Source organism: Scyliorhinus canicula, chromosome 6 (genome assembly GCF_902713615.1).
Source record: "Scyliorhinus canicula chromosome 6, sScyCan1.1, whole genome shotgun sequence".
NCBI classification, from domain to species: Eukaryota; Metazoa; Chordata; class Chondrichthyes; order Carcharhiniformes; family Scyliorhinidae; genus Scyliorhinus; species Scyliorhinus canicula.
In genome coordinates this window covers 19,664,777-19,691,164 of record NC_052151.1, presented here as the reverse complement: position 1 = coordinate 19,691,164, position 26,388 = coordinate 19,664,777, and the positions used below count along the sequence as shown (strand labels likewise).

Below are 26,388 nucleotides of genomic sequence, written 5' to 3'. Positions count from 1 at the left end.
ATCTTCTATCCATGCCACGATATTACCCTGAACACCATGAGCTCTTGGCTTTTTTAAGTCTCCTATATGGCACCTTGTCAAAGACCTTCTGGAAATCTAAATATATTGTTTTCACTGGTTCTCCTTTGTCTAACTTCCTTGAAGAACAGATTTGTCAGACATGATCTCCCCTTGACGAAGCCATGCTGACTCAGTCCTATTATATCATGCACTTCCAAGTACTTTATGATCTCATCTTTAATGGACTCTGAAATCTTACCAATGACCAAGTCAGGCTAACAGGCCTATAATTTCCTGTCTCCTGCCTCCCTCCCTTAAACAGAAGTGTTACATTAGCCACTTTCCTGCCTCCAGTGATTCCTGAAAGATCACCACCAATGCCTCCACAATCTCCTCCGCTATCTCTTGTAGAACCCTGGGGTGTAGTCCATCCGGTCCAGGAGATTTATCCACCTTCAGACCTTTCAGGTTCCCCAGAACCTTCCGTGATGGCCTCTGCACTCGTGGGAGGAAACCGGAGCCCCTGGAAATGTGCAGTCTCCGCACAGGAAGTGATCCAAGCCAGGAATCGAACCCGGGTCCCTGATGCTGTGAAACAACAGTGCTAACCACTGTTACATTATTTCAAAACCTGTGGACTATACTTTTACTGAACTTTCAGATTTGTTTAATCACTCAAAGCTATTTCTTGGCTGTAAAACCACAAGACTGGAGCAGAAGTAGGCTATTCAGCCCATCCAAGTTTGCTCTGCCATTCAATGAGATGATCCTCAACTCTACTTTCCTGCCTTATTCCCATGATTCCTTTACTGATTTTAAAAAAAAAACTGTATTTCTGCTTTGAACAGGTTTGATAACCCAGTCTCAACAGTCTATTTGTACAGTGAAAAATATTGAGAGCAGGACTAGTAATGTTAAAGCCTTTGTGCCTTGACGCGTGAAGCGTTTGCAATAAAGTGGATGAACTAATCACACAAATGGATGTGAACGGGGTATGATATACTCGGGATTATGGCAATGTAGCTGCAGAGTAACCAGGGATATTCAGTATTTGGGGAAAAACCGACAAAAGGAAAAGGCAGTGGGTTGCATTGCTGGTCAAGGAGGAAATTAACACAATAGTGAGGGAGGATATTAGCTCCAACATTGTGGAATCTGTATGGGTAGAGCTGAGAAACCGCAAGGGACAAAAACGTTAGTCCTATATCGACCCCCAAACTGCAGTGATCTTGTTGGGAATGGCATTTAAACAGACATTAGAGGTGCATGTGATAAAGGAACTACTGTAATTATGGGTGATTTTAATCTGCATATAGATTGGGGAAATGAAATTCACCACAATACCATACACTCCAGGAATTCCTCCTGTATTGGGATGTTTTTTTTTTTTGGATCAATGTGTTAGGGAGCTAACTAGAGAACAGGCAATCCCAGACTGGGTACTGTGTACTGAGAACGGAGTCATTGGCAATCTAGTTGTGCAAGACCCCTTGTGGATGAGTGACAATAATATGATACAATTTTACATCAAGATGGAGTGTGAAGTTGATGATTCTGAGAGTAGGGTCCTGAATCTTGAAGGCAACTACTATAAAATTAGGTGTGAGTTGGCTATGATCGATTGGGAATGTTATTTAAAGGGATAGGCAATGGCAAACATTCAAAAAATACATGGGGGAACTGAAACAATTGTTTATTCTTGTCTGGCACAAAAGTAAAACAGAAAAGGTGGCCAATCCATGGCTGATTAGGGATAGTATTCAATCCCAAGGTAGAAATATGTCAATTGGCCAAGAAAAACAACAGTTCTGGGGATTGGGAGCTGTTTAGAATTCCAGAATGTGGCGACTAGGGGCTTTTCACAGTAACTTTGTTGAAGCCTACTCATGACAATAAGTGATTTTTCATTTCATTTCAGAAGGCTTTTGACAAGTCCCGCATAAAAGATTAGCGTGTAAAATTAAAGCGCATGGGATTGGGGGTAGGGAGTACAGCAAAGGTTTACCAGACTGATTCCTGGGATGGCAGGACTGACATGGGAGGAGAGATTGACATTGGTTAGGATTGTATTCGCTGAAGTTCAGGAGAATGAGGGGGGATCTCCTAGAAACCTTTAAAAATTCTAACCGGATGGGACAAGATTCATGCAAGAAGGATGTTTCCGATGTGGGATCAGTCTGAAGATACAGGGTAGATTATTTGGGGCAGAGATGAGGAGACATTTCTTCGTCATCACAGCAAGTAGTTGAGTCCCATTGTATGGTTTCAAGAAACAGTTACATATAGCACTTGGAGCGAAGGGATCAATGGATATGGGAGGAAAGCTATTTAGGTGGATGATCAGCCATCATAATTGAATGGTGGAGGGCCGAATGGCCTCTGCCTGCTGCTTTTTTTTTCTGTTTCTTTCTTGGGAACATGGGTAATTCAGCACATCGAGCCTATTTTGCCATTGGTCATCTTTCAAGAATGGGTGGCACAGTGGTTAGCACTGCTGCCCAATTCTGGCATTCAGACACCAAAAATCCCCTGTATGATTGAATTATTAAAGTATGCAAAGCAGCTCGAGGCCTTGGGCTTAGCCCTGCAGTAAAGTAATTCTCAGATGAGTGAAATTTCTGTAATGGGGTCTAAAATTCCAGGAAGGACCTTGTGAAATGCAATGGAATGGAATTATTCTGAGTTGCATTCTTTAGACTAAAACTTAATCTGTTACTGGGTGGCATGGTGGCGCAGTGTTTTAACAGTGCTGCCTCAGGGCATCGAGGCCCTGGGTACGATCCCAGCCCTGGGTCACTGACCATGTAGAGTTTGCACATTCTCCCTGAGTCTGTGTGGGTCTCGTCCTCACAACCCAAACATTTGCAGAAAGGTAGATTGTTCACGCTAAATTGTCCCTTAATTGGGGGGGGGGGGGGGGGGAAGAAATGGCCACTTTTAATTTAAAAAAAAATTTTTTTTTTTCAAATGTAGTCTGTTCTCTTTTACAGAGCACAAAAACCGTTGCATGATATTAACTGGGTGGCATAGTAGCACAGTGGTCAATACTGTCGCTTCACAACTCCAGTGTCCCAGGTTCGATTCCTGGCTTGGGTCACTGTCTGTGTGGAGTCTGCACGTCCTCCGTGTGTGCGTGGGTTTCCTCCGGGTGCTCCGGTTTCCTCCCACAGTCCAAAGGTGTGCAGGTTAGGTGGATTGACCATGCTAAATTGCCCTTTGTATCCAAAACAAAAAGCTCCGATGAGGTTACGGGGATAGGGTGGAGGTGTGGGCTTAAGTAGGGTGCTCTTTCCAAGGGCTGGTGCAGACTCCATATGCTGATTGATGGAACAATTACAGGCTTTTGAGGCCATTGTATCAAGTGCAATTCAGTCACGCTACTTGGTCTCCACAGACTCTTGCTGGATGGAGTCTTTTGTTTAATATGTTTCACAACCTCAATGCCACTTTTTTAATAACCAGTCTCCTGCTCTCCACCCTGGAGTATTTGAAGATCAGGATCTCAAATCCAAGAGAATGGTGTTTATTGGGCGGCAGTAATGCCCATGCTTTAGAGACTAGGACAACCTATAGCTGGCATTTCAAAGCACCAAAACAAATCACCAGTCTTTGCTACATCCTTCAAATCTGAAATGGGTACATCTCTCCCCCCCCCCCCCCCCCCCCCCCCCCCCCGGCCTCTGCCCCATATTGAGGCACTGATCACTCGAAGCTCGTTCATATACCTGACATCAGACTCTCAACTGTTCTACACAACTCGGTTGTCAACACATTGAGACACCTAGTATCTCAAATTTGTAGTGAAATTCAGCTATCCATACGTGATCAATGTATGTAAATGTCAGTCATTTCAACACGAGATGGCTTGCAGTCAGATACTATAAGAACTGATTTCACGCCTTTTCTACGTCAGATGATTCCAATGACATGAGAACAGTGACCAAGCAAGACATAGAATAGCTGGAGTGAGAGAATTTGGAACTAGTTTATTATAATAAAAGGACTCTCAGTTTATTATTTTATTCCTCATAAAGAGTAATCTATATATTTTAGGTAAGTCATTATTTAAAATATAACAAAAGTCAAGGCATCAGAGCACACCAATCACAACTCCTCATCTGAGCAACTCTTCGAACATCACCTGACCTACATCTGTCAGTCTGCTTGTTAGACCTATCCATCATTTTGCATCTCTGAATCAATTAAACTGGAGTAGAAGCAAGCCATTAATTGAGGTACTGCCTGAGAAGGTGATCTGGAATCGATAAAAGTTTGTTTCAAGGCAGTATCCCATTCCTTCAACTTTTTGCCTCTGCAGAATTATAATCCCCTCTGTTGTAACAATAAGCCCAGTATTTTCGGGTTTCTTTTTCTTGTGTTTTCTCATGACAGGCAGTATCATGTTGAATCTGCACTCTTGCTTCAATATCCCTTATCGTGTGTGGAACCCAAAATTGCTGGCAGTATTCCAATTGGCTTTTATATTCTGTCCACCTTGCCTTTAAAACCTGGTTTTCTATTAGATTTTAAGAGAAACCATATCCACTTGAGGTGGTGCTTTTAACGGCTTGTGAACCTAAACTCCTATTCCTCTGCTCTTGTCACCAGACCTGCTTTCTGCATTCCAAGTTGCTGCTCTGCCTAATTCTCAACAGGAAATGAATTTAGTGCAGTTTGAACATATTTTGCTCTAAGAACCAGGAGATGCAATTTCAAATAAAGGATATAATTACAGTCTGATCTAGGTGACCTCAGTCACTAACTGGGCTGTCCTTGGAAGCTCCACTTGTGGATCCTGTTGAGAGTAGACCACTGTTTCTGATGGAGGTCAAACCTTGGAGGCCCTACTGTCGAGTGATGCAACAGATCTTTGGCAATATTGGTGCCAGCCCAGAGTTTGACATTTTTATCTTTTCAAAACCTGTATCACTTGACGCATTCGGTATTCTGGAAGGTTTCGGTGATTGGTGTCACATTTAATAAGTTCTGAAGGTCTTCATAGATTTTCATTTCTGTGTTAACATCAATGCAGTCAGATACTTCAGTGTTTTTTTTTTTTTCTTGCATTCCAACACACCAGGCAGTGAGATATTAGACCGGACTGGGAGCTATTATATATGTGTTGGTTTTGATATACCACTGATTATTTACATTGTGTTGAGAACCATTTCTAAGCATTTTGTATGACTACTCTGTACAGAGAAATACAGGATCCTGGACTTTATAGATGGAGACATGGAGTAGAAATACTGAACCTTTTTCTAAACACCGATTCATTCTCCACTGGATTATTGTTTCCCATATGATCCAGTATGTGCCTTCTCTTACTTTACCATTCAGCATGCTCATTCTTTAAATTTGTCTGCTTCAAATGTGATGCCCATTTAATTTGTGTGCCAATTTTTCCTTTTTTGCATCTTAAACCACATCAAGATCATAACTTTGTAGGCCCACCTTTAACTCATCACCTCGAGTTCTGGGTTGGGGATATTTCCGGCAGATGTGTTTGTCAGAGTTGGCATCTATTCGACTCCCACATCCTGCAGGAACCATGCAAAGCCTCCCTTCCTGTGCAGCAGTTCTGGCTATTCATGATGTAAAATTTTAAAAACTCAACCAATTTGCCTAATTTCAATTGAAAGACTCCTGTTCCCTCCACTGCTGTGAATTTCACCTTGAGCCAAATTCTGTTTTGGAAATATTCTTTTGTTCCTACCTCACTTTGTTGCCATATTCGGTCTTTTACTTTTCACGAGAACTCTTGTATTCTTTTCAACGCCCTTGCTGGTGTTTGTTGCCAATTTAAAAACCATAATCCTTTGGCAAATGGGCTATAATGTGAGGTTCTCCATTTGGGCAGGATGAATTAAAAAAGGAAACCCAATCTAAATGGTGAGTGATTGCAGAGCTCTGGGTGTCTTGGTGCATGAGTTTCAAAAGGTTAATGTGGAGGTACAGCAAGTAAATAGAATTTACAGTGCAGAAGGAGGCCATTTGGCCCATCGAGTCTGCACCGGCCCTTAGAGCATCGTACCCAAGCCCATATCTCCAGCCCATCCTTGTAACCCAGTTATCCCACCTAATCTTTTGAATACTAAGGACAATTTAGCATGGCCAGTCCACCTTAGCGGCACATCTTTGGACTGTGGGAGGAAACACGCGCAGACTCCAGACAGACAGTGATCCAAGCCAGGAATCTAACCTGGGACCCTGGAGCTGAGTAACTGTGCTGCCCATAAAATGTTTACTGCGAGGGGAATTGAAAGTAAAATTAGGGAGGTTATGCTCCAGTTATAAAGGGCATTGGGTGAGTAGTGTATTGAGATGGATAGAAAACTGGTTGGCAGATCGTGATCTGCCTCTACAGCAGAGTGTACAGCTCCTATTGGATGCTCTATCTAATTGTAAATACACCACTGTATTACAAAGCTAAATCTTGCCATGTGTTTGGCAACATTAAAAAGCGCAAGTCCTGGATGTGATTTTTCTCCCTTTTTGACTAATGAAGAATTAATTCCATGCTGGGATGTTGGAATTACAACCCAGACACATTGTTCTACTATAGATTTTTTTTTGTTCGGGAGATTGTGGGTGTCGCTGGCATGACAAGAATTTATTACATAGTCCTAATTGCTCTTGAAAGTGGTGAGCTGCTTTCTTAATTACTGCACAACCTGGTGAAAGATTATTATAAAAGTCAAAAATCCCTTATCCGAAATGCTTGGGGCAGAATATGTATTGAATTTGGAATATACTGCACATCACCCAGGAGCCTTGTGGGATTCCCCATTCGTGACGCTGTGTTTGTGCTCGAGTGCAGATTTGGGGATTTTTCATTTTGGAGATCTCTGATGCGGGATGCTCAACCTGAAATGAAAATTGCTTATTGTCACGAGTAGGCTTCAATGAAGTTACTGTGAAAAGCCCCTAGTCGCCACATTCCGGCACCTGTCCGGGGAGGCTGGCACGGGAATCGAACCGTGCTGCTGGCCTGCTTGGTCTGCTTTAAAAGCCAGCGATTTAGCCCAGTGAACTAAACCAGCCCCTGTAGTTCTAAGTCAGTATAGTAACGACTGCCATTCTAGACAGTAGAGGTTATGGGTCTGGAAAGTGCTGCTAAAGGAGCTTTGAATTGCTGTAGTGCTCGGGAGTAAATTCTGGGATAGAGTTTAATTGACAACTCGGCAGGCTGTTTCAGGGAAACTGTATACACGACCACTTGTTAAGTGTCTCCGAGTTCCATTAAAGTTACACTGAGTAGTAGGCCGTTCTGAACCTAAGAAATTCCCAGGGATAATGTGTTGGATTGCTGGGCACAATTTGATTGTAAAGCCCCTGGATATGGGAAGGAGATTTATTTGAGGTAGACAGAATATCTCCAGGGATTCTTTCTGAGGTAAAGTGAAGTTTGTGGGAGAGTTCATTGCAAGGTTGCTTCGCTGTCCTTCCCTAGTTGACTTGCACTAGTTGAGTGGTTTGCTGGGATAGTTGAATGTCATCCATGTTGGTATAGACTAGAATCGCATGTAAGCCAGGTAAGGATAACAGATTATTTTCATAAGTGCATTAGTGAATTGGTTGGGTATGCTGTCCCTAAAAACACTGGGTGTTCCTATCGCAGACTGCAGCAGTTCATTTTTAGAATTAGAATTTACAGTGCAGAAGGAGGCCATTCGGCCCATCGAGTCTGTACCGGCTCTTGGAAAGAGCACCCTACCCAAGGTCAACACCTCCACCCTAACCTCGTAACCCCACCCAACGCTAAGGGCAATTTTGGACACGAAGGGCACTTTATCATAGCCAAACCACCTAACCTGCACATCTTTGGACTGTGGGAGGAAACCGGAGCACCCCGAGGAAACCCACGCACAAGGGGAGGATGTTCATCACCACGTTCTCCATGTCAATGAGACATGGATAATAAATGCTGGCCTAGCAAGTAACATCCACATCCCAAATTAAACGAATGAACTAATAAAATTACTGCAATAGGCATTTTACTATTATCAGATTTTTAAAAACAAAATTGCAATTGATCCATTCTTCCCTCCACACCAGTGTGAGTTCAAGTTAAGTACGTAAGGTTGCTATCTGGAATATCTACTGTAATTGTCATTTGGAGATTCCGGAATTCAAAACCAGATCCTAGACCTTCATACCCACCCAAGTGAAGATTTTCTTCAACAATGTTGATAAAGGAATATGTAATTCACAATTGGCTTGTGCTCCATAACTTGATAATTTCCGTTTGTCATTGTGCTGTCCCCAAGTAAACCCCCTATCCACATGGCAAATCTGAAGTGGAGCTCCATTCTGGTTCTTTTTTTTTTTTAAAGCCATTGTATTCTAAGGAAATAAAAGCAGTGTCTGGATAAATCCATTTCAATTTGTGGGTGACTCCACTTGGGAAGAATTGAGGAAAATTTAAATTGCAAAGACCAATTACTTCAAGGACATAAAATGGGTGAGCATGTGACAGCTGAAATTTAATGCTGAGAAATGTAAAATTATGCATTTTTGGTAGAGAACAAGGAAGGTAGAAGGATGCAATTCTTGAGCAGAGGTACCCGGAAGGTCGAAGGGCAGTGCAGGAGCAGAGGGACCCGGGGCTTCTATGTACAAATCATTGCAAGTGACAGGACAGTTTAAGGAAACAATTAATTAGGCAAATTTAGATCTTGGGTTTTCTAAATGGAAGTAGAGTGCAAAAGGAAGGAAGTTATGATTTAACCTGGATTAAATACTAGTTTGACCTCCACTGGAGCAGCATTCAATTCTGGGCAGGACATATTATAGGAAGGATGAGAAGGCATTGAGGGTGCAACAGATGTGTACAAGAATATTTCTCTGGGTAAGTGTGTAGTTACAAGGATAGATTAGCAAAGCAAAGGCTGTCCTCTTTAGAAAAGACTTTGCCAGAGGTGCACAACAGCATAGTGCTACAGAGTATGTGGGGAGAAACTTCACTTTGGTGTGTTTGAGATCCAACGGGCACCAATTTGGAGGTGATTAGCAATAGAAACAATGACAATATTGTTAAGGGAACAAGGTAGTTTTAAGGGAATTAGATTTGTATTGGTAAATAAGAAATAAAGTCTAGTTTCAAGTGGGTTTAAACTTTTCTGTGCCTTGAAGGATAAAACCTATAGTTTGATTCCGGCTGGACAAAGGTGTTGGTTAAGTTCAGATTGTTTCTATTGTGTTTAGAGAAGGCAATGGCATGAAGAACAAATCAACCCATGGTACCTGTTTAGCAACTGGGGCCTTGTAATATAGATAAGCTTTTAAGTTTAGTTCAGTTAGTGAGATGGCAGCTCTCGCACAGCTCTACTAGACGTAGTTGATTAGAAGGCTAGAGAGGGAACATCTCTCAGCTTTGCGAGAAGAAAAGCCACACCATGAAGTAATGGCTGAGAAAACCAGTTCAGAGATCTGCTTGTTAAGCAACTGGAGAAGTTTCCAAGAAGTCGAAGGTTAAAGGTACCAGAGCAGCTCATGGTGAGCTGAGAGGAAGGCTGAGACACCAGAAAGAGATGTGAAGTGATTTTCAGGTTTGTGAGGTATTATTACTGCCTGTGCGTGTTGAAGTATCGATGGAAATTAGTGGCTGGATCTTGAGTTTGTGTACATAAGAACTAGGAGCAGGAGTAGGCCATCTGGCCCCTCGAGCCTGCTCCGCCATTCAATGAGATCATGGCTGATCTTTTGTGGACTCAGCTCCACTTTCCGGCCCGAACACCATAACCCTTAATCCCTTTATTCTTCAAAAAACTATCTATCTTTACCTTAAAAACATGTAATGAAGGAGCCTCAACTGCTTCACTGGGCAAGGAATTCCATAGATTCACAACCCTTTTGTGTGATGAAATTCCTCCTAAACTCAGTCCTAAATCTACTTCCCCTTATTTTGAGGCTATGCCCCCTAGTTCTGCTGTCACCCGCCAGTGGAAACAACCTGCCCGCATCTATCCTATCTATTCCCTTCATAATTTTAAATGTTTCTATAAGATCCCCCCTCATCCTTCTAAATTCCAACGAGTACAGTCCCAGTCTACTCGACCTCTCCTCATAATCCAACCCCTTCAGCTCTGGGATTAACCTAGTGAATCTCCTCTGCACACCCTCCAGCGCCAGTACGTCCTTTCTCAAGTAAGGAGACCAAAACTGAACACAATACTCCAGGTGTGGCCGCACTAACACCTTATACAATTGCAACATAACCTCCCTAGTCTTAAACTCCATCCCTCTAGCAATGAAGGACAAAATTCCATTTGCCTTCTTAATCACCTGTTGCACTTGTAAACCAACCTTCTGTGACTCGTGCACTAGCACACCCAAGTCTCTCTGAACAGCGGCATGCTTTAATATTTTATCGTTTAAATAATAATCCCGTTTGCTGTTATTCCTACCAAAATGGATAACCTCACATTTGTCAACATTGTATTCCATCTGCCAGACCCGAGCCCATTCACTTAACCTATCCAAATCCCTCTACAGACTTCCAGTATCCTCTGCACTTTTCGCTTTACCACTCATCTTAGTGTCATCTGCAAACTTGGACACATTGCCCTTGGTCCCCAACTCCAAATCATCTATGTAAATTGTGAACAATTGTGGGCCCAACACGGATCCCTGAGGGACACCACTAGCTACTGATTGCCAACCAGAGAAACACCCATTTATCCCAACTCTTTGCTTTCTATTAATTAACCAATCCTCTATCCATGCTACTACTTTACCCTTAATGCCATGCATCTTTATCTTATGCAGCAACCTTTTGTGTGGCACCTTGTCAAAGGCTTTCTGGAAATCCAGATATACCACATCCATCGGCGCCCCATTATCTACTGCACTGGTAATGTCCTCAAAAAATTCCACTAAATTAGTTAGGCATGACCTGCCTTTTACGAACCCATGCTGCGTCTGCCCAATGGGACAATTTCTATCCAGATGCCTCGCAATTTCTTCCTTGATGATAGATTCCAGCATCTTCCCTATTACCGAAGTTAAACTCACTGGCCTATAACAGCAGTTTAGACAAAGGAAACCTGAAAGAGGGTGGTGTAAAATCCTGGACTGAATTCGCTGTTATAGTGGAGTAGTTAAAAGTCCTTTTGTAAAACCTGGACTGGATCTCACTGCTAAGGGAAAGCATACAAGAGAAGACTTGTGTTTTTGGGTTTGGAAACTCAATCATCTGGTGGGATTCTGAGGAGAACCCCACAGGCACTAACTTGAATTCAAAGCGGTGTTTGTGTATTTGACCACGGTCATATGTGCTTAAAGGGACTTTGTATTAATGAGACCGATATAGCTCAATGTACTGTGTAATCCATGTTGATCATTAAATTTGTGTCTGAGTGGTGAAGGACTATTGTGTAATAATTCAACTTTTCATGTTTTAGTTTTAACAACCAGAAAAAAAATATTTAATCAGCTGTCATATGACTCTGTTCCTCCACATTTCATACTTTTTTTTTATATTAAAAGTTGCAGCCTTTTGTTCCAGGGTTCCATTCTTGAATCTTCTAGTCCAGTTAGTCAGTTTTACAGCACCAAGAGGCCATTTGGCCCATCATACTGGTGCTGGCCATCAAACACCCATTTATTCTAATCTTGTTTTGCACACTTAGTCCATATCCTGGTATGCTGCAGCGTTTCAAGTACTCCTCTAAATGCTTCTTAAATGTTGCAAGGGTCCCCACCTCTGCCACCCTCAGGCAGTGAGTTCCAGACTCCCATCACCCTCTGGGTAAAAAAGTTTTCCCTCAACTCCCCTCTAAATCTCCTACTCCTTACCTCTATCGATCATCACTTGTAACTCTAACCTCTGACTAACCCTTCACTTTTTTAAATGAAAGTGACACGGGTACACTTTTGCCATTGCATCAAATACTGGTGGCAAAACTGTTTCAATACAACATTGATCATTTATGGGGAGGAGGTGGCATAATGGCATTGTCACCTGACTAGGAATCCAGAGACCAGTGTTGTGTGGGGTCCCAGGTTCAAATCCCACCACTGCAGATGAAGAAATTTGAGTTCAATTAAAAATCTGGAATTTTAAAAATTCAGTGATGACCATGAAACCATTGTTGATTGTTATTAAAAACCCATCTGGTTTACTTTGTTTTTTTATTTAGGAAATCTGCCATCCTTGCCTGGTTTAGCCTATGTGACTCCAGACTCATAGCAATGTGGTTTGCCCTTACTGCTCCTCAAGCGCAATTGGGGATGGGCAATAAATGCTGGCACAGCCGACAACACCCACATTGCATGAAATAATTTAAAACAAAATCAACTGGGATCGTAACACCATGAGGAAACCTTTTTCTACATTGAGGTGTTTGAATTTTGAATGCATTGCCTGAGTGTGGTGGAAAAAAAAAATTCTGAAGAGAAAATCTGCAAGGCTCCAGGGTAAAAACAGGGCTAGCCGTAATGGGCCGAGTGACCATGTGATGTAACTATCCAATGATTTTAAACCTCCAAATACACCTGTATATTTTGCAAAGTCGTTTGCTCCGAAATAGCAGCTTTATTTCATTAAGTCTCGTGGTTAATTGTAACTGAAACACCAAAATTGTTTGTCTTCTAGATTTACGTGTGCCCAGTTGCCAAACTCTGTGCTTGAAAGCATTAGCATCATTGACACTCCGGGCATCCTATCTGGAGAGAAGCAGCGCATCAGCCGAGGTGAGGTTTTATGCGTGATTCACTTAAAATAAAGTCACCCTATTTACATTTTAGCAGTGACCTCCCTTTGAAAGAAGAAAACATGGAAGCCTGTTTATTTTTTTTTTACCAAGCCACTGGTAAACCAAAATTCAAAAGAATATGTTCAATTTCATTTTGTGTAGTAATATGAAAAGACTGCCTCAAAACCATATTTAAAAGCCATATCCCAATTTTTCTAAAACTTATTTCCTCTTTTATTGACAGTAATATAGATACATCAAGTATTCAGACGATTGACAGAACATGTACAGAGTGGGAGTTAGCTGGAGGAATTTGTATTTTCAGCATGTTGAAGCTGATTTCATGGAGTTACTGTGGTGACGAAAATACTTTTTTTCTTTAATTCATTTACGGGATGTGGGCATTCCAGCTAGAGCAGCATTTATTGCCCATCCCAGTTGCCCTTGCTGATGAACTGCCTTCTTGAACCTCTGCAGTCCTTGAGGTGTAGGTACACTGACTGTGTTAGGGAGGAAGTTCCAGGATGTTGCCCCAGCGTCAGTAATGGAACGGCGATATATTTCCAAGTCAGGGTGGTGAGTGACTTGGAGGGGAACCTCCAGGTGGTGGGGTTCCCAGGTATCTGCTGCTCTTGTCCTTTGAGATGGTAGTGGCCATGGGTTTTGAAGGTGCTGTCTAAGGAACCTTAGTGAGTTACTACAGTGCACCTTGTAGATGGTACACACGGCTGCCACTGTTCGTCAGTGGTGGAGGGTTTGAATGTTTGTGGAAGGGGGAGCAATCAAGCGGCTGCTTTGTCCTGGATGATGTCAAGCGAGTGTTGTTGGAGCTGCACTCATCCCGGGAAGTACTCCTGACTTGTGCCTTGTAGATGGTGGACAGGCTTTTGGGGTCAGGAGGTGATTTGCACGTTGTAGGATTCCTAGCCTTTGACCTCTCCTGGTAGCCACAGTATTAATATGGCTAGTTCTGTTTCTGATCAACGGTAACCCCCCAGGATGTTGATTGTGGGGGTTCAGCGATGATGGTGCCATTGAATGTCATGGGGCTGTGGTTAGGTCCTCTCTTGTTGGAGATTATCATTTCCTGGCACTTGTCTGGCGTAAATGTAACTGGCCACTTGTGAGCCCAAGCCTTGATATTGTCTAGGTCTTGCTGCGTTTGGACATGGACTGCTTAATTATCTGAGGAGCCACAAATGGTGCTTAACATCGTGCAGTCATCCACAAACATCGCCACATCTGACCTTACGATGGAAGGGAAGTCATTGATGAAGCAGCTGAAGGTGATTGGGCCTAGAACACCACCCTGAGGAATTCCTGCAGTGATGTCCTGGAGCTGACTCTAACCAGCGGAGAGTTTCCCCCTGATTCCCATTGACTCCAGTTTAGCTGGGACTCCTTGATGCCATGCGCTGTCAAATACTGCCTTGGTGTAAGGACAGTCACACTCCCCTCACTTCTGACATTCGGCTCTTGTCCATATTTAAACCTTAAATGTAATAAGGAAGTGAGTGACCCTGGCGGAGCCCAAGTGTCCATGGGCGGGTTATTGCTGACTAAATGCTGCTTGCTGACTCCTAAAATCATTTGCTGATGATGGAGAGCAGACTGGGGTGGTATTTCGCTGGGTTGGATCTGTCCTAGTGGATAGGACACCTGGGCAATTTTCCACATTGCTGGGTAGATACCAGTATTGTAGCTAATCAAGTGACTTCCCTAACAAATGATCGAGAATGACCAAATATCTCAGCAAAAAGGCTTTTTCCTGAAACAAACATTTCTATAGGTATATTAATCAGTTTACTGTGTGAATTTATTCTTTAATTCTCCCTGCAGCAGCAGTTTATTTTTCTGCACTTTCCTTTCAGACAGCTTGCATCAGCCCAATTGTTTTTTCCATTTTTCCTTGTTTTTTAAAATCATGCCAATCTGTAACATCTTCTAGTATCGAGGAAGGGGCCAGTGACTGGAAACACTGCCGCTTTTGCACAGATTTTGTGTGACCGGAATGTTTCCATCTTTCTCTGTTTTTATTGGAAGGGCGGATGTGTTTACATGTACAGTAAGTGCTACAGCTTGTTTAGGAAAGCTGAGTGAATGGATGAGCAGTGCTACAACCAAAGGGTAGTGAAGCAGACACCTTGCGTCAGCTTTTCTGTTTGTGTGTTCTCCACACCACCCGGAAACTTTTGATTGCTCAGTTTCCTGTTGAGTGGTCTGGACAAAGGCCTCAGAGAAACTAATGCCTCCGTACTCTGTGTTGGCGGTGGGAGAATAGGTGCTACTGCAATTTATCCACTTTGCTCTCAATTTGTCTCGGGGTGCACGGTGGTTATCACTGCTACCTCACAACCTCGGGGACCCAAGTTCAATTCCGGCCTTTGGTGACTGTGTGGAGTTTGCAGGTGGGTGCTCTGATTTCCTCCCAGTCCAAAGATGTGCAGCTTGGATGGATTGGCCATGCTAAATTGCCCCTTGGTGTCCAAAGATGTTGAGGTTTGGGGTGGGGGATGGGGCTTCGATAGGGTACTCTTTCAGACAGTCGGTGTAGGCTCAAGGAGGTCAGTGGCCTCCTGTACTGTAGGGATTCCATGATGGGGAGACGGAAGTCCACAATGAGGTGCTGCATTGGTGATCTTAAAAGAATGGCTACAATTGGCTGTCAGATATTTTCATAACAAAATCAAGAGGAAGGTAAAAGTAATTACATGCTTAGATCATAGAACTTTACAGTGCAGAAGGAGGCCATTCGGCCCATCGAGTCTGCACCGGCTCTTGGAAAGGGCACCCTACCCAAGGTCAACACCTCCACCCTGACCCCATAACCCAGTAACCCCACCCAACACTAAGGGCAATTTATCATGGCCAATCCACCTGGCCTGCACATCTTTGGACTGTGGGAGGAAACCGGAGCACCCAGAGGAAACCCATGCACACACTGGGAGGATGTGCAGACTCCGCACAGACATTGACCCAAGCCGGAATCGAACCTGGGACCCTGGAGCTGTGAAGCCATTGTGCTGTCCACAATGCTACCATGCTGCTTCTTCTTGTGCTACAAAATCTCACTGGTACAGAGCGCTTATAACAATGTCGAGGGCTGTGAATAAATCCCAATGACTTGCTTTCAAACTCTAACATTGATTCCAATCTGAGGTTTCTAGGATACACAGTAATTGGTAGACCTATTTCAGGCTGGGAAGACTTCCAAGAATTGTCAGCCCTAATCTTTCCTTGGGTTACTAACAGCATAAGAGCAGAATCTGTCCCACTTGGGTGTTTCGTTGTCTTTTGTACTTCCATGTGAAGAAATCCTAAAAAGGGCAGACCAATGTGGCACCCTTTTAAGTGTCAGGGTGGGTTTATGGTGGGTTTTCTAAGCTGTTGTAGTCTTATACAGAAAGGTAAATTCTCATTAATGCAAATGGAACAGACCTAATCCTGCTTTGAAAGTTGAATGATTTTTGCATTTGATCTGGAATGATTTCCTGAATCCAACACTGACCGGGCTTCCACAGGGTGACTTGTCCATTCTTGGGAAGCATGCTTCTTTCTGACAAATTTTCCCAGGGTCGGATATTTAGCTTTGTCGATTTGACCCAAACATGAGACTGTCTGGAAGTAGCCAAGGACCACTGCAGTGGATGTTGAAACCCAACAGTGTAACAAATAGCGTTGAGACTCTGCACCAAAATGCTACAGCAAATGCAATGAATCCCCTGTGATCGATCAAAAAGCTGTTGCAGGGGGATTTAAGAATGAATTGGGTCAAAGAAAGGATTCGCACAGTAAACCGATTAAATGCATATGGAAATGTTTATTTCAGGCAAGACTTTTTTGCTGAGATATTTGGTCATTGGGTCTGGTTTAGCTCACTCAACTAAATCGCTGGCTTTTAAAGCAGGCCAGCAGCACGGTTCGATTCCCGTACCAGCCTCCCCGGACAGGCGCCGGAATGTGGCGACTAGGGGCTTTTCACAGTAACTTCTTTGAAGCCTACTCGTGACAATAAGTGATTTTCATTTTCATTTCTCAATCACTTGATAAGGAAGTCACTTGATAAGCTACAACACTGGCATCTACCCAGAAATGTGGAAAATTGCCCAAATGTGTCCTGTACACCAGAAACGGGACAAATTCACCCCAGCCAATTATCGCTCCATCATCAGCAAAGTGATGGAGGCAGTAAGCGGCAGTTGCTCAGCAATAACCTTCAATTTTCAAACCGCGCTACCAATAGTAGCACTGGACACCACGAGTTTTAAAGATTTCTTTGTGGAATGTGTGCTTTGCTGGCTAGGCCAGCATTGCCCATCCCTAGTTGCCCTTCAGAAGGTGGTGGTGAATTACCTTCTTGAACCACTACAGTCGCTGAGGTTTATATACCCTATTAGGGAGGGAATTTCATGTTTTTGACCCAGTGGCTGTGGGGGAACAGTGTTGTATTTCCATCCAGGACAGACTGACATTGTTTCTGTCGGTGGGAACTGGGTTATGAAGGACTTTTATTTCACCAAAGAATCAATGTGCCAAGTGACTGCTACGAAACTGAATAAAATGCTTTATATATAATGTGCATCTACCCATAACGCTTTGAATTGCTGCCAGTAATGGAGCAGTGAATATAATGAACATGAAATGTTCTTAATCTCAGTAGATAGCAATGTTTTGCTTTGACCTCTGTAGCTAACAATGAGTTATATTAATTGTCCATCCTCCTACCCTTGAGGTTCATGAGTCCTTCCTACTTTAACTGGGACTGTCCTTGTGCTCAGCTGGTATTAGAATGGGGAATTTGGATTTGTTGATTCTTTCCTTGGTGGTAGAGATTGCAGGGGTGAGGAAGATGCTGTTGGAGTTAGTGGTGAACTGTTATAATGGATCCTGCCTGTTGTAAATTACTGCAAGTACAGTAAATTACTGTCGGCACAGCTTACTGTGTGATGGAGAAGATGGATATTTAGTCCAATGGCATGGTTGCTGGTTGACCTGGGCAATTATCTTTTCCATCCAGGAAAGTAGTGGGTGTACTCATTCCTGATCGGTGCCTTGTAAATGGTGGGCAGATGGTGAGTCATTCATTGTACAATACCAACTACCTCGCCTCCTACTCCTAGCACGGTGGTAGTACAGTTGCTTTACAGCTCCAGGGTCCCAGGTTTGATGCCTGGATTGGGTCACTGTCTGTGTGGAGTCTGCATGGTCTCCCCGTGTGTGCGTGGGTTTCCTCCCACAGTCCAAAGATGTGGAGGTTAGGTGGATTGGCCATGCTAAATTGCCCTTGGTGTCCAAAAAGGTTAGATGGGGTTACAGGGATAGGGTGGAAGTGTGGGCTTAGATAGGGTGATCTTTCCATGGGCCTGTGCAGACCCGATGGGCCGCATGGCCTCCTTCTGCACTGTAATGTAAATTCTATGATCTATGAACAATGCTGGTCCAGTAAAATCTCTGGGCAGCTTTAGTCCCTTGGGTGTTTTGTTGCAGTGGTGTTATGGATGTTTAGGGAAAATGGCTGGGTTAGATCAAATTTGAGATGATCAGTACCTGGCAGTTGTGACTGGCAACATCAATGCCACACATGCGCTCCTGTCTAATTTTCAACGGGTACTATTGTAAGAAAGCATGAATTTATTGGAGAGTCCTTAATCGAACTGAACTCTATGGAATTGTCAATTAGCCTTATCATGAGGGCAAGGATCTTGAAGTAGCTGACCAAGTGATGTCCTGGTTTTGTGACCTCTGAACCATAGGTGTGTTTCTTTGTATCCGATATGATTCCAGTCATAGGATTTTTCTCTTCAACCCCTTTTTGCTGGAGATTCTTGATCAAATGTTGTCTTAATATTGAGGGCAACTACTCACCTCCCAACTTATCCTCTGACACTTAATCTGGATTAAGGCTGTGATGTGGAGAAATGCTTGCTACCAAAATGTAGCATAATTGTGTTGGTGTTTGATAACATTAATGACCTCTTTACTGATTGAAGAGGCTGGAAATTGGCTCAAACTCTGCATTTGTGCAGCACAGGTATATATCTTAGTTTGATCTGTATTTAAGCTTGCAATGGCTGCTAGTAAAGTAGAGGTTCAGCAGAGGAATGTGGTAGACACCAGTTCATTCAAATCCCCTGCCCTGAATGAGGCATCCAAGAGAGAGATGTCTTTGTATTGTTATGAAGGATTGTAGAAACGTGTATCTTTATTAGTCTAGAACTGGGAAGGAATCCAGTCAAGGCTTTCACATTCTGGAGGATGAGTTGGATTGTTCCAATGGTTATTAATAATGAGGAGAAGAATAAAAGGAGGACACCAAGATATGGAATGTTTAAAATGGCTTTTGAGGCAGGGACTATGCTTTAAAGGGTAATTTGGTATGCAAGTGAAAAGGCAAACTATAAAAGGCTACAGATAAAGCGAAGGAACGTGGCACAGTGGGCCAAATGGTCACCTCTGATGCTATGATTCAGTAGTGATATTGTCTAAAGGATTTGAGAGTTGCAAATTGAGGCTGGATTTGGTCTGAAATCAATCCCTCTCGTGCTTTAACTCGGCACATTACTGGCAGAGATCCAAAATACACTAATACCTAACCAACTGGAGGAATAGTTTTGATGTGACTGATAATCAGATTTGAATGTTGGCACCCACAGCTAATGCTGTTTTCCAAGAAACATGTTTTCTTCCTCATGCCAAACCTTTCCTTTCAATAACTCTGACCTCTCAACTCTATTAATTCCAGGATTTGGATACTAAACAAGGTTGAGATGGAGTTTCAATGAGTCGAATGGTCTTTTATCAATTGTTGCCTTTTTTAGCATATTTCTCCTATTGCTGTTTAATGACCAGTGCATTCCTTGCCCCAAAGCAGATATATCCCATGTGTTATTGTTGGTATCACCTCTCTTTTTAACCCGTCTGCATTATCTGATGATATCAAAAGCTGCTGAAACCTGTTCTTTCAGGAAGTAATATTCTAACCATGTCCCTGGCTTCAAATAGTTGGCATTTTAGAATTTGTGCCAAGGAAAGAGCAACTTGCACATGTAAAACTCCTTTTCATGACCTCAGCAGGTTTCAAAGCATTTTGCAGCCAATTAATGCAACCAATTAGCTACTATTGAAGTGTAGCCTTTTTATAATTCGGGAAAGACAGCAGCCAATTTGTGCACAGCAGGATCTCCCAAACTACATAATCAGATTATCTTTAAACAATGTTAGTTGGTTAAATATTGGTCATGCCCCAACGGAATTTGTTTCATAAAAAGCACATGAAGCTAGTGAGCATTTCCTTGCTTGTTCTGCTGTTTATAGAATGGCTTGTCTTTAAATTAAGATCAGAGCATAATTCAATTAATTGATTATTGTAACTGAGTTCTGGAACTTTTTTATGCACTGATTTTTTTGTTTTCCTCCCATGGTAATGGATAATATGATGATGGTTGTGGAGGTTTTTTCCAATAGAGTCCTGCGTATTGGAAATATGAAAGGGACAGAAGTCAATATGTTGTGCAAAAGTCATTCCACATGTCCTGCTGTAGCATGGGGTGGTTTAATTCCAGAACCTGTATATACTGGTAATTAAAAGCTGGAGCTTTCTTTCTGCTCTATATCTGACTCAGTCACTCACTGCCTAAACTTGTTGAGCCAGTGGAATTCCCTGACCACTAGTTTACCCAAAAGGATATGCTATTATTTTGTAATCTGAAAAGTCAATATTGCTTTCCTGAGGATTTAAAATCTTCAACAGCATGCCTCTTTATTTTTCCAGCCATTCCAAAAGAAATGGGGGTTGACTATCTTTTCCAAACTCTCTTCCCTCAGGAAGAATCTTAAGGTACCTCCACCATGTTGGGTTGGATTGGATTTGTTTATTATCACGTGTACCAAGGTACAGCGAAAATGTATTTTTCACTGTTAGCAGGTATCTGAAACATCAAGCACTGAAATGTAGCTAATACTGAGAGAAACTGCAATTTGTAAGAGTACACACACTACTTCTGCGTATTGGAAATATGCAAGGGGTAGGAGATATAGGGATGTAATGGGCTTGATCCCATGCTCAAATTCACCTTTGAAATAGAGCAGTCTAACGTATCTCCAATTTAAGCAGCTGGTGAAGGCTCTTTATGCAATGCTAACGCAAGTAATTTTTTTCACTAACAAGATGCTGCTGTCAAACCAAAAAGATCTTGCAACAAATTAGTTATATGGTGTATAAATTTCCATGCTGATACAATACCAGGTATGTAGCTCATCCAAACAACTGGCAGATGATATCAAACAGCATGTTTCTGGCTGTTCGTTACAGGCACAAGTACTGATTGTACTCCAGTATGACCATGTTTGGAAAAACCCAAAACTTGATGTCTAACATTAGATGAGATTCTGCAATTGGCCAACCCTTGAACAGTTAAGCTCTTCCTATAGCTCATGTACACTTGCTAGAAGCCGCATATATTTATATGAAATGACCGGTCCTCTGCGGACAAAAGTAATATGTCCTGACGTTGCCCTTTCTTTTGAATAAATAAAAGCATGGGGGGTGGTCAATAACATTGGTCAAGTCGTTGCCATGGCAAATCAGCCAGTTGGCACCCCTGCAGTATTAACAAATCTTTTCCCAAAAGGCGGAAAAAGATTCTACCAAAGTAATTTGGTAGAACCGTGTTACTTTGGCCATCCATAAGTAGCTACAAGGTAGTTGGATACAAGCCGGCATGCTTTCCAAAGTCTCGAAACAATGCCTCCATTCTTGCAACTGATGATTAAGAGACCTTGGGCAGCACGGTCGCACAAGTGGGTAGCACTTGTCTAGTCTGCACTCCCTCTTTAGGACTAGACAAGAACGCTTCACAGCGCCAGGGTCCCAGGTTCGATTCCCAGCTGGGTCACTCTGTGCGGAGTCTGCACGTTCTCCCAGTGGTCTGTGTGGGTTTGCTCCGGTTTCCTCCCACGGTCCAAAGACGTGCAGGTTAGGTGGATTGGTCATGAGAAATTGCCCCTTGGTGTCCAAAAAGGTTAGGAGGGGTTATTGGGTTATGGGAATAGGGTGGAAGTGAGGGCTTAAGTGGGTCGGTGCAGAATCGATGGGCCGAATGACCTTCTGTACTGTACGTTCTTGGCATTTTTCTGATCTTTGTCAGCCTTCCTGAAAAAATAAGAATTTATCCAAAAGCTCTATCGCACATACTCGAGCAGGCCTGAAAAATTCCAGTATTGACCAAGTTTTAAAGCCCTTGGGGGAGCATCCTTTAGTCATGAAAGACACATAACAAACAAGGCTGCCTCTTTTAAACTGTGAAATATACCTTTTGGCTTTGAAGCAAAATATTAGACGGTCATCCAGTCCTATCTGGAGAGATGGGCATTATATATTTCATGATATTGAAGAGGGAACAAAATGTAATATCTCTTAAATTTGCAGATGAGACAATGCTGGGTGGGAGGGTGAGCTGTGAGGAGAACGCCGAGGCAGCAGGGTAGCATGGTGGTTAGCATAAATGCTTCACAGCTCCAGGGTCCCAGGTTCGATTCCCGGCTGGGTCACTGTCTGTGTGGAGTCTGCACGTCCTCCCCCTGTGTGCGTGGGTTTCCTCCGGGTGCTCCGGTTTCCTCCCACAGTCCAAAGATGTGCGGGTTAGGTGGATTGGCCATGCTAAATTGCCGGTAGTGTCCTAATAAAAGTAAGGTTCAGGGGGGGTTGTTGGGTTACGGGTATAGGGTGGATATGTGGGTTTGAGTAGGGTGATCATGGCTCGGCACAACATTGAGGGCCGAAGGGCCTGTTCTGTGCTGTACTGTTCTATGTTCTATGTCTATGTTTACATCCTTCAGTGTGATTTGGACAAGGGGCAAATGAATGGCAGACGCAATATAATTTGGATAAAAGTGGTAGCAAAAACAGGAAGGCCGATTATCTGAATGGCCATTAATTTAAGAGGGGAATGTGCAACAAGACCTGGGTGTCCTTGCACACCAGTTGCTGAAGGTAACTTTGAAGGCGGTAAAGAAGGCAAATTGTATGCTGGCCTTCATTGCGGGAGGATTCGAGTACAGGATTGGGGATGTCTTGCTACAATTATACAGGGCCTTGGTAAGGCCACACTTCGAATAATAGATGCAGCTTTGGTCTCATTTGAGGAAGGATGCTCTTGCTAAAGAGGGAGTGCAGAGAAGGTTTACCAGACTGATTCCTGAGATGGCAAGACTGATGTGGTATAAGATTAGATTGTTTTGGCTAAGATTGTATTTGTGGAGTTCAGAAGAATGAGGAGGGGTCTTGTAGAACCTATAAAATTCTAACAGGACTAGACAAGAAGGATGTTCCTGATGGTGGGGTATTCAACAGTTGAGGCCAAATCACTATTTTCAAGAAGCAGTTAGATATATATCTTTGGGCAAAAGGGATCAAAGAACATCAGGGTGGAGGAGGTGGCGGGAGAAGGCAGGATCAGGCTATTGGGTTGGATGATCAGCCATGATCATCATGAAATAGCAGAGCAGATTCAAAAGGCCAAATGGACTCTGGGTCATCAGTCAGAGCTGTTGGATTTCCTTTCCTGCAACCTTTGCCACAGAACCTTTTGCACAATACTCTGTTGGAAGTATGAGTTTATGGTGAGAGCGATGTCATATCTGAGACCTCTGAACAGCAGAACCAACATGCATCTCATAGTTTTAAACGTTTAAAAAACTTAAGAATGGCAGGAAGGAAATAAGGTGAATTAGTCAAATTGGGTACTGAAGGAAATGAGAAAGTAAATTGTCAGCGATTTTTAAAACTATGTACTCTGGGAATGAGATTGAATCGTTTAAATTGTTCCCCTTCTGGGCCAGAGGGGAGAGGTTGGCAATGCATTCTTAATTATCATGGTGAGCTTTTAAATTCCTGCAGTTGCTTTAATTGGTAAATATTGTGCAATTAGGATCTGGAATGTCTTGTCTGAAAGGGTGGTGGAGGTAGATTAGGATCTGGAATGACCTGTCTGAAAGGGTGGTGGAGGTAGATTCGGTTGTTGCTTTCAAAGGGGAATTAGATAAGCTCATGGAAAGAGTAAAATTGCAGTGGACTGAGAATTGAATGGGCTCTGTGGGCCAAATGACCTGCCTCACTATGATTCTGTAATGGGTTATCGCTTGTGCAGAGCAGCATAAATCAACCAGCAAGTCCTGGAAATTCACAACTCCGCACATCGTTTAAAACCTCAACCTTTCCTAGTTGATTTCAGTTGTTTTTCTCGCAAGATTAGCACAATATTCTTTGTTTTCACTGTTCTCGTTGCATCTCTAACTGCTTTTACCTTGGCTGAATCAATTTCAGCCCACCTTTCCAAAAGAGCATCTAGTTGAACAAAACCTCTGTCAACCACAGTAAATTGTGTTGGAAACATACCAACCTTCACCAATAACCTACAAATTCGGTCCAACAACCTCACTTGTGCACATACTCGGTCCTATTGTTTTCTTCTTCCCCCCCCCCCCCCCCCAAGTATTGTTTCTAAAATATTAGTCAATATTAAACTATCTAACCTGTAGTTGAACAAGTGTCACACTTGCCATTCTCCAATCCTCTACTACCTGCACCATATCTAGGGAAGATTGGGAGATTACAGCAAGCCTTGTTGCTATCTCCACCCTCACTTTACTTCCTGTAAAAACCCTGGATGGAAACCATATGAACCAGGTGATTTTGCCATTGTTCCAGTACCACCACCTTCACTTTTTACCCTATCCATTGTCTCTGCTACATTTGCTTTTACTGATAAATGCCCTCCTTTAGTATTCTCTTGTGCTGATTATTTGTTGAAATGACAAACTACTTGCCTGCCATCTTCTGTGGACAACAGTACCACTTATTACCAACAGTTTGCGATTGACCTGTTGAATGTTTCACCCATGGATAGAAGTTGAACTGACCTACCACCATCCTAAATCTTTTTGACTGTGAAATTGTGTGATTGATGTTTGCAGCCTCCTAACAAAATCAAACATCAGAGAAAGGTAGAAGCTCTGTTTTTACAGTGAACAATCTAACACAAAAAATGTACCTTGCGGCAAAGCAATAAAAGCCACAAGAACTAATCTGCAGGTATTTTTGCATTTTGCTTCACACTAGAGACATTTTTTTTCTTCCTTGGATGAGAATGCATCATGAGCAGTCACATTCTCGTGCCTCATTTCAATAATGAGAGTTTTGTGCAAAATGGGTCGGCTGCAAAGACATCTGTTTGGATGCTTTGCAGAAAAACATCCATTGCCAACTACCAGGAGGTTTTCGGACTGATTCCAAACAGAAGTAATCATGAGATGTCCTTGACCCAAGCATAATTTAACTGCAAAGTTTTTGCCTATAAGCAGCCTTGAAGTGCATTGGGTAAAATGGATAATTTACTTGCCTGGATACCCCCACAATCAAAATAGACAGGAATTAGTAAGATTACTTGTGAATGGTAATTCAGTTTTTAAATTAACTTTGTTCAGTAGAGCCATAAAAAATTCAGCACTGCTCAAGTTTCTGAAACACCATGTTCGCGATAGCCTAGATTTTTAACTTGACTCAGCTTCATGGCATGTAGATGGCTAACCACTTTGAAGGCAATTGGAGATGGGCAACAAATATTGGTCCGGCTAATGACGCCTACATCTGGTGAAATGTGTTTTTTTTTTTAAAGTGACAGTGGAGTGTACCCTTTTTTCTGCTGTGTAGCTTTCTTTCTTTCTACGGCCATGCTATTCACTTCAATTAGGGTTCCACATTCTTGCCACTCCTGGATACTGTCCCATCACCAGAAATAACATTACTCCAAATAATTTTCTCAATGTATTGTCTAGCACCCTTACAAACCTACATAAACCCTAGTTCATTCTAATTCCACCAGTCCCTCATCCTATATCATATGAAGTCCCACTTGCCTATTTTTCCTGATCTCCATCGTTTTTGCCAAAATTCATATTGGGGAAGACGAAAATCTGTTGCACATTTTGCAACTCTTTCTTCAGTTGGTTGGGAACGTGTAGATCTTTCTTCACTGCAGTCCCATCAATTTGTTCTGTTTTGAGTCCGAGTGCTACCTCTGGCACCAATATTTTGATGCCATAATTGAAGGGCAGCACAGTAGCATAGTGGTTAGCACAATTGCTTTCACAGCTCCAGGGTCCCAGGTTTGATTCCCAACTTGGGTCACTGTGCGGAGTCTGCATGTTCTCCCCGTGTGCCTGGGTTTCCTCCAGATGCTCCGGTTTCCTCCCACAGTCCAAAGATGTGCAGGTTAGGTGGATTGGCTATGATAAATTGCCCTTGGTATCCAAAATTGCCCTTGGTGTTGGGTGGGGTTACTGGGTTATGGGGATAGGGTGGGGGTGTAGGCTTGGGTAGGGTGCTCTTTCCAAGAGCCGGTGCAGACTTGATGGGCCGAATGGCCTCCTTCTGCACTGTATATTCTATGATTAACAAAGCATTTGGAACCACCCCATATGATAGGATGCAGAGCTGGGCCGAGAAATGGCAGATGGAGTTTAACCCTGATAAGTGCGAGGTGGTTCTTTTGGTAGAAAAAATTTGAATGTGGATTACCGGGTCAACGGCAGGGTTCTGAGGAATGTGGAGGAACCGAGAGATCTTGGGGTTCATGTCCACAGATCTCTGAAGGTTGCCACTCAAGTGGATAGAGCCATGAAGAAGGCTTGT

At 42.8% G+C, this 26,388-nt stretch overlaps 1 protein-coding gene across 1 annotated transcript in view; it reads left to right on the top strand.

Annotated features, from left to right (window-relative positions):
• The window catches only part of LOC119967020 (EH domain-containing protein 3), a 101,017-nt gene that overhangs the window by 29,816 nt on the left and 44,813 nt on the right, over positions 1-26,388 (top strand). Inside the window, exon 3 of the mRNA XM_038799022.1 lies at positions 12,599-12,696. Coding sequence (XP_038654950.1) covers positions 12,599-12,696 — 98 coding nt within the window. The remainder of the gene's footprint in view (positions 1-12,598; positions 12,697-26,388) is intronic.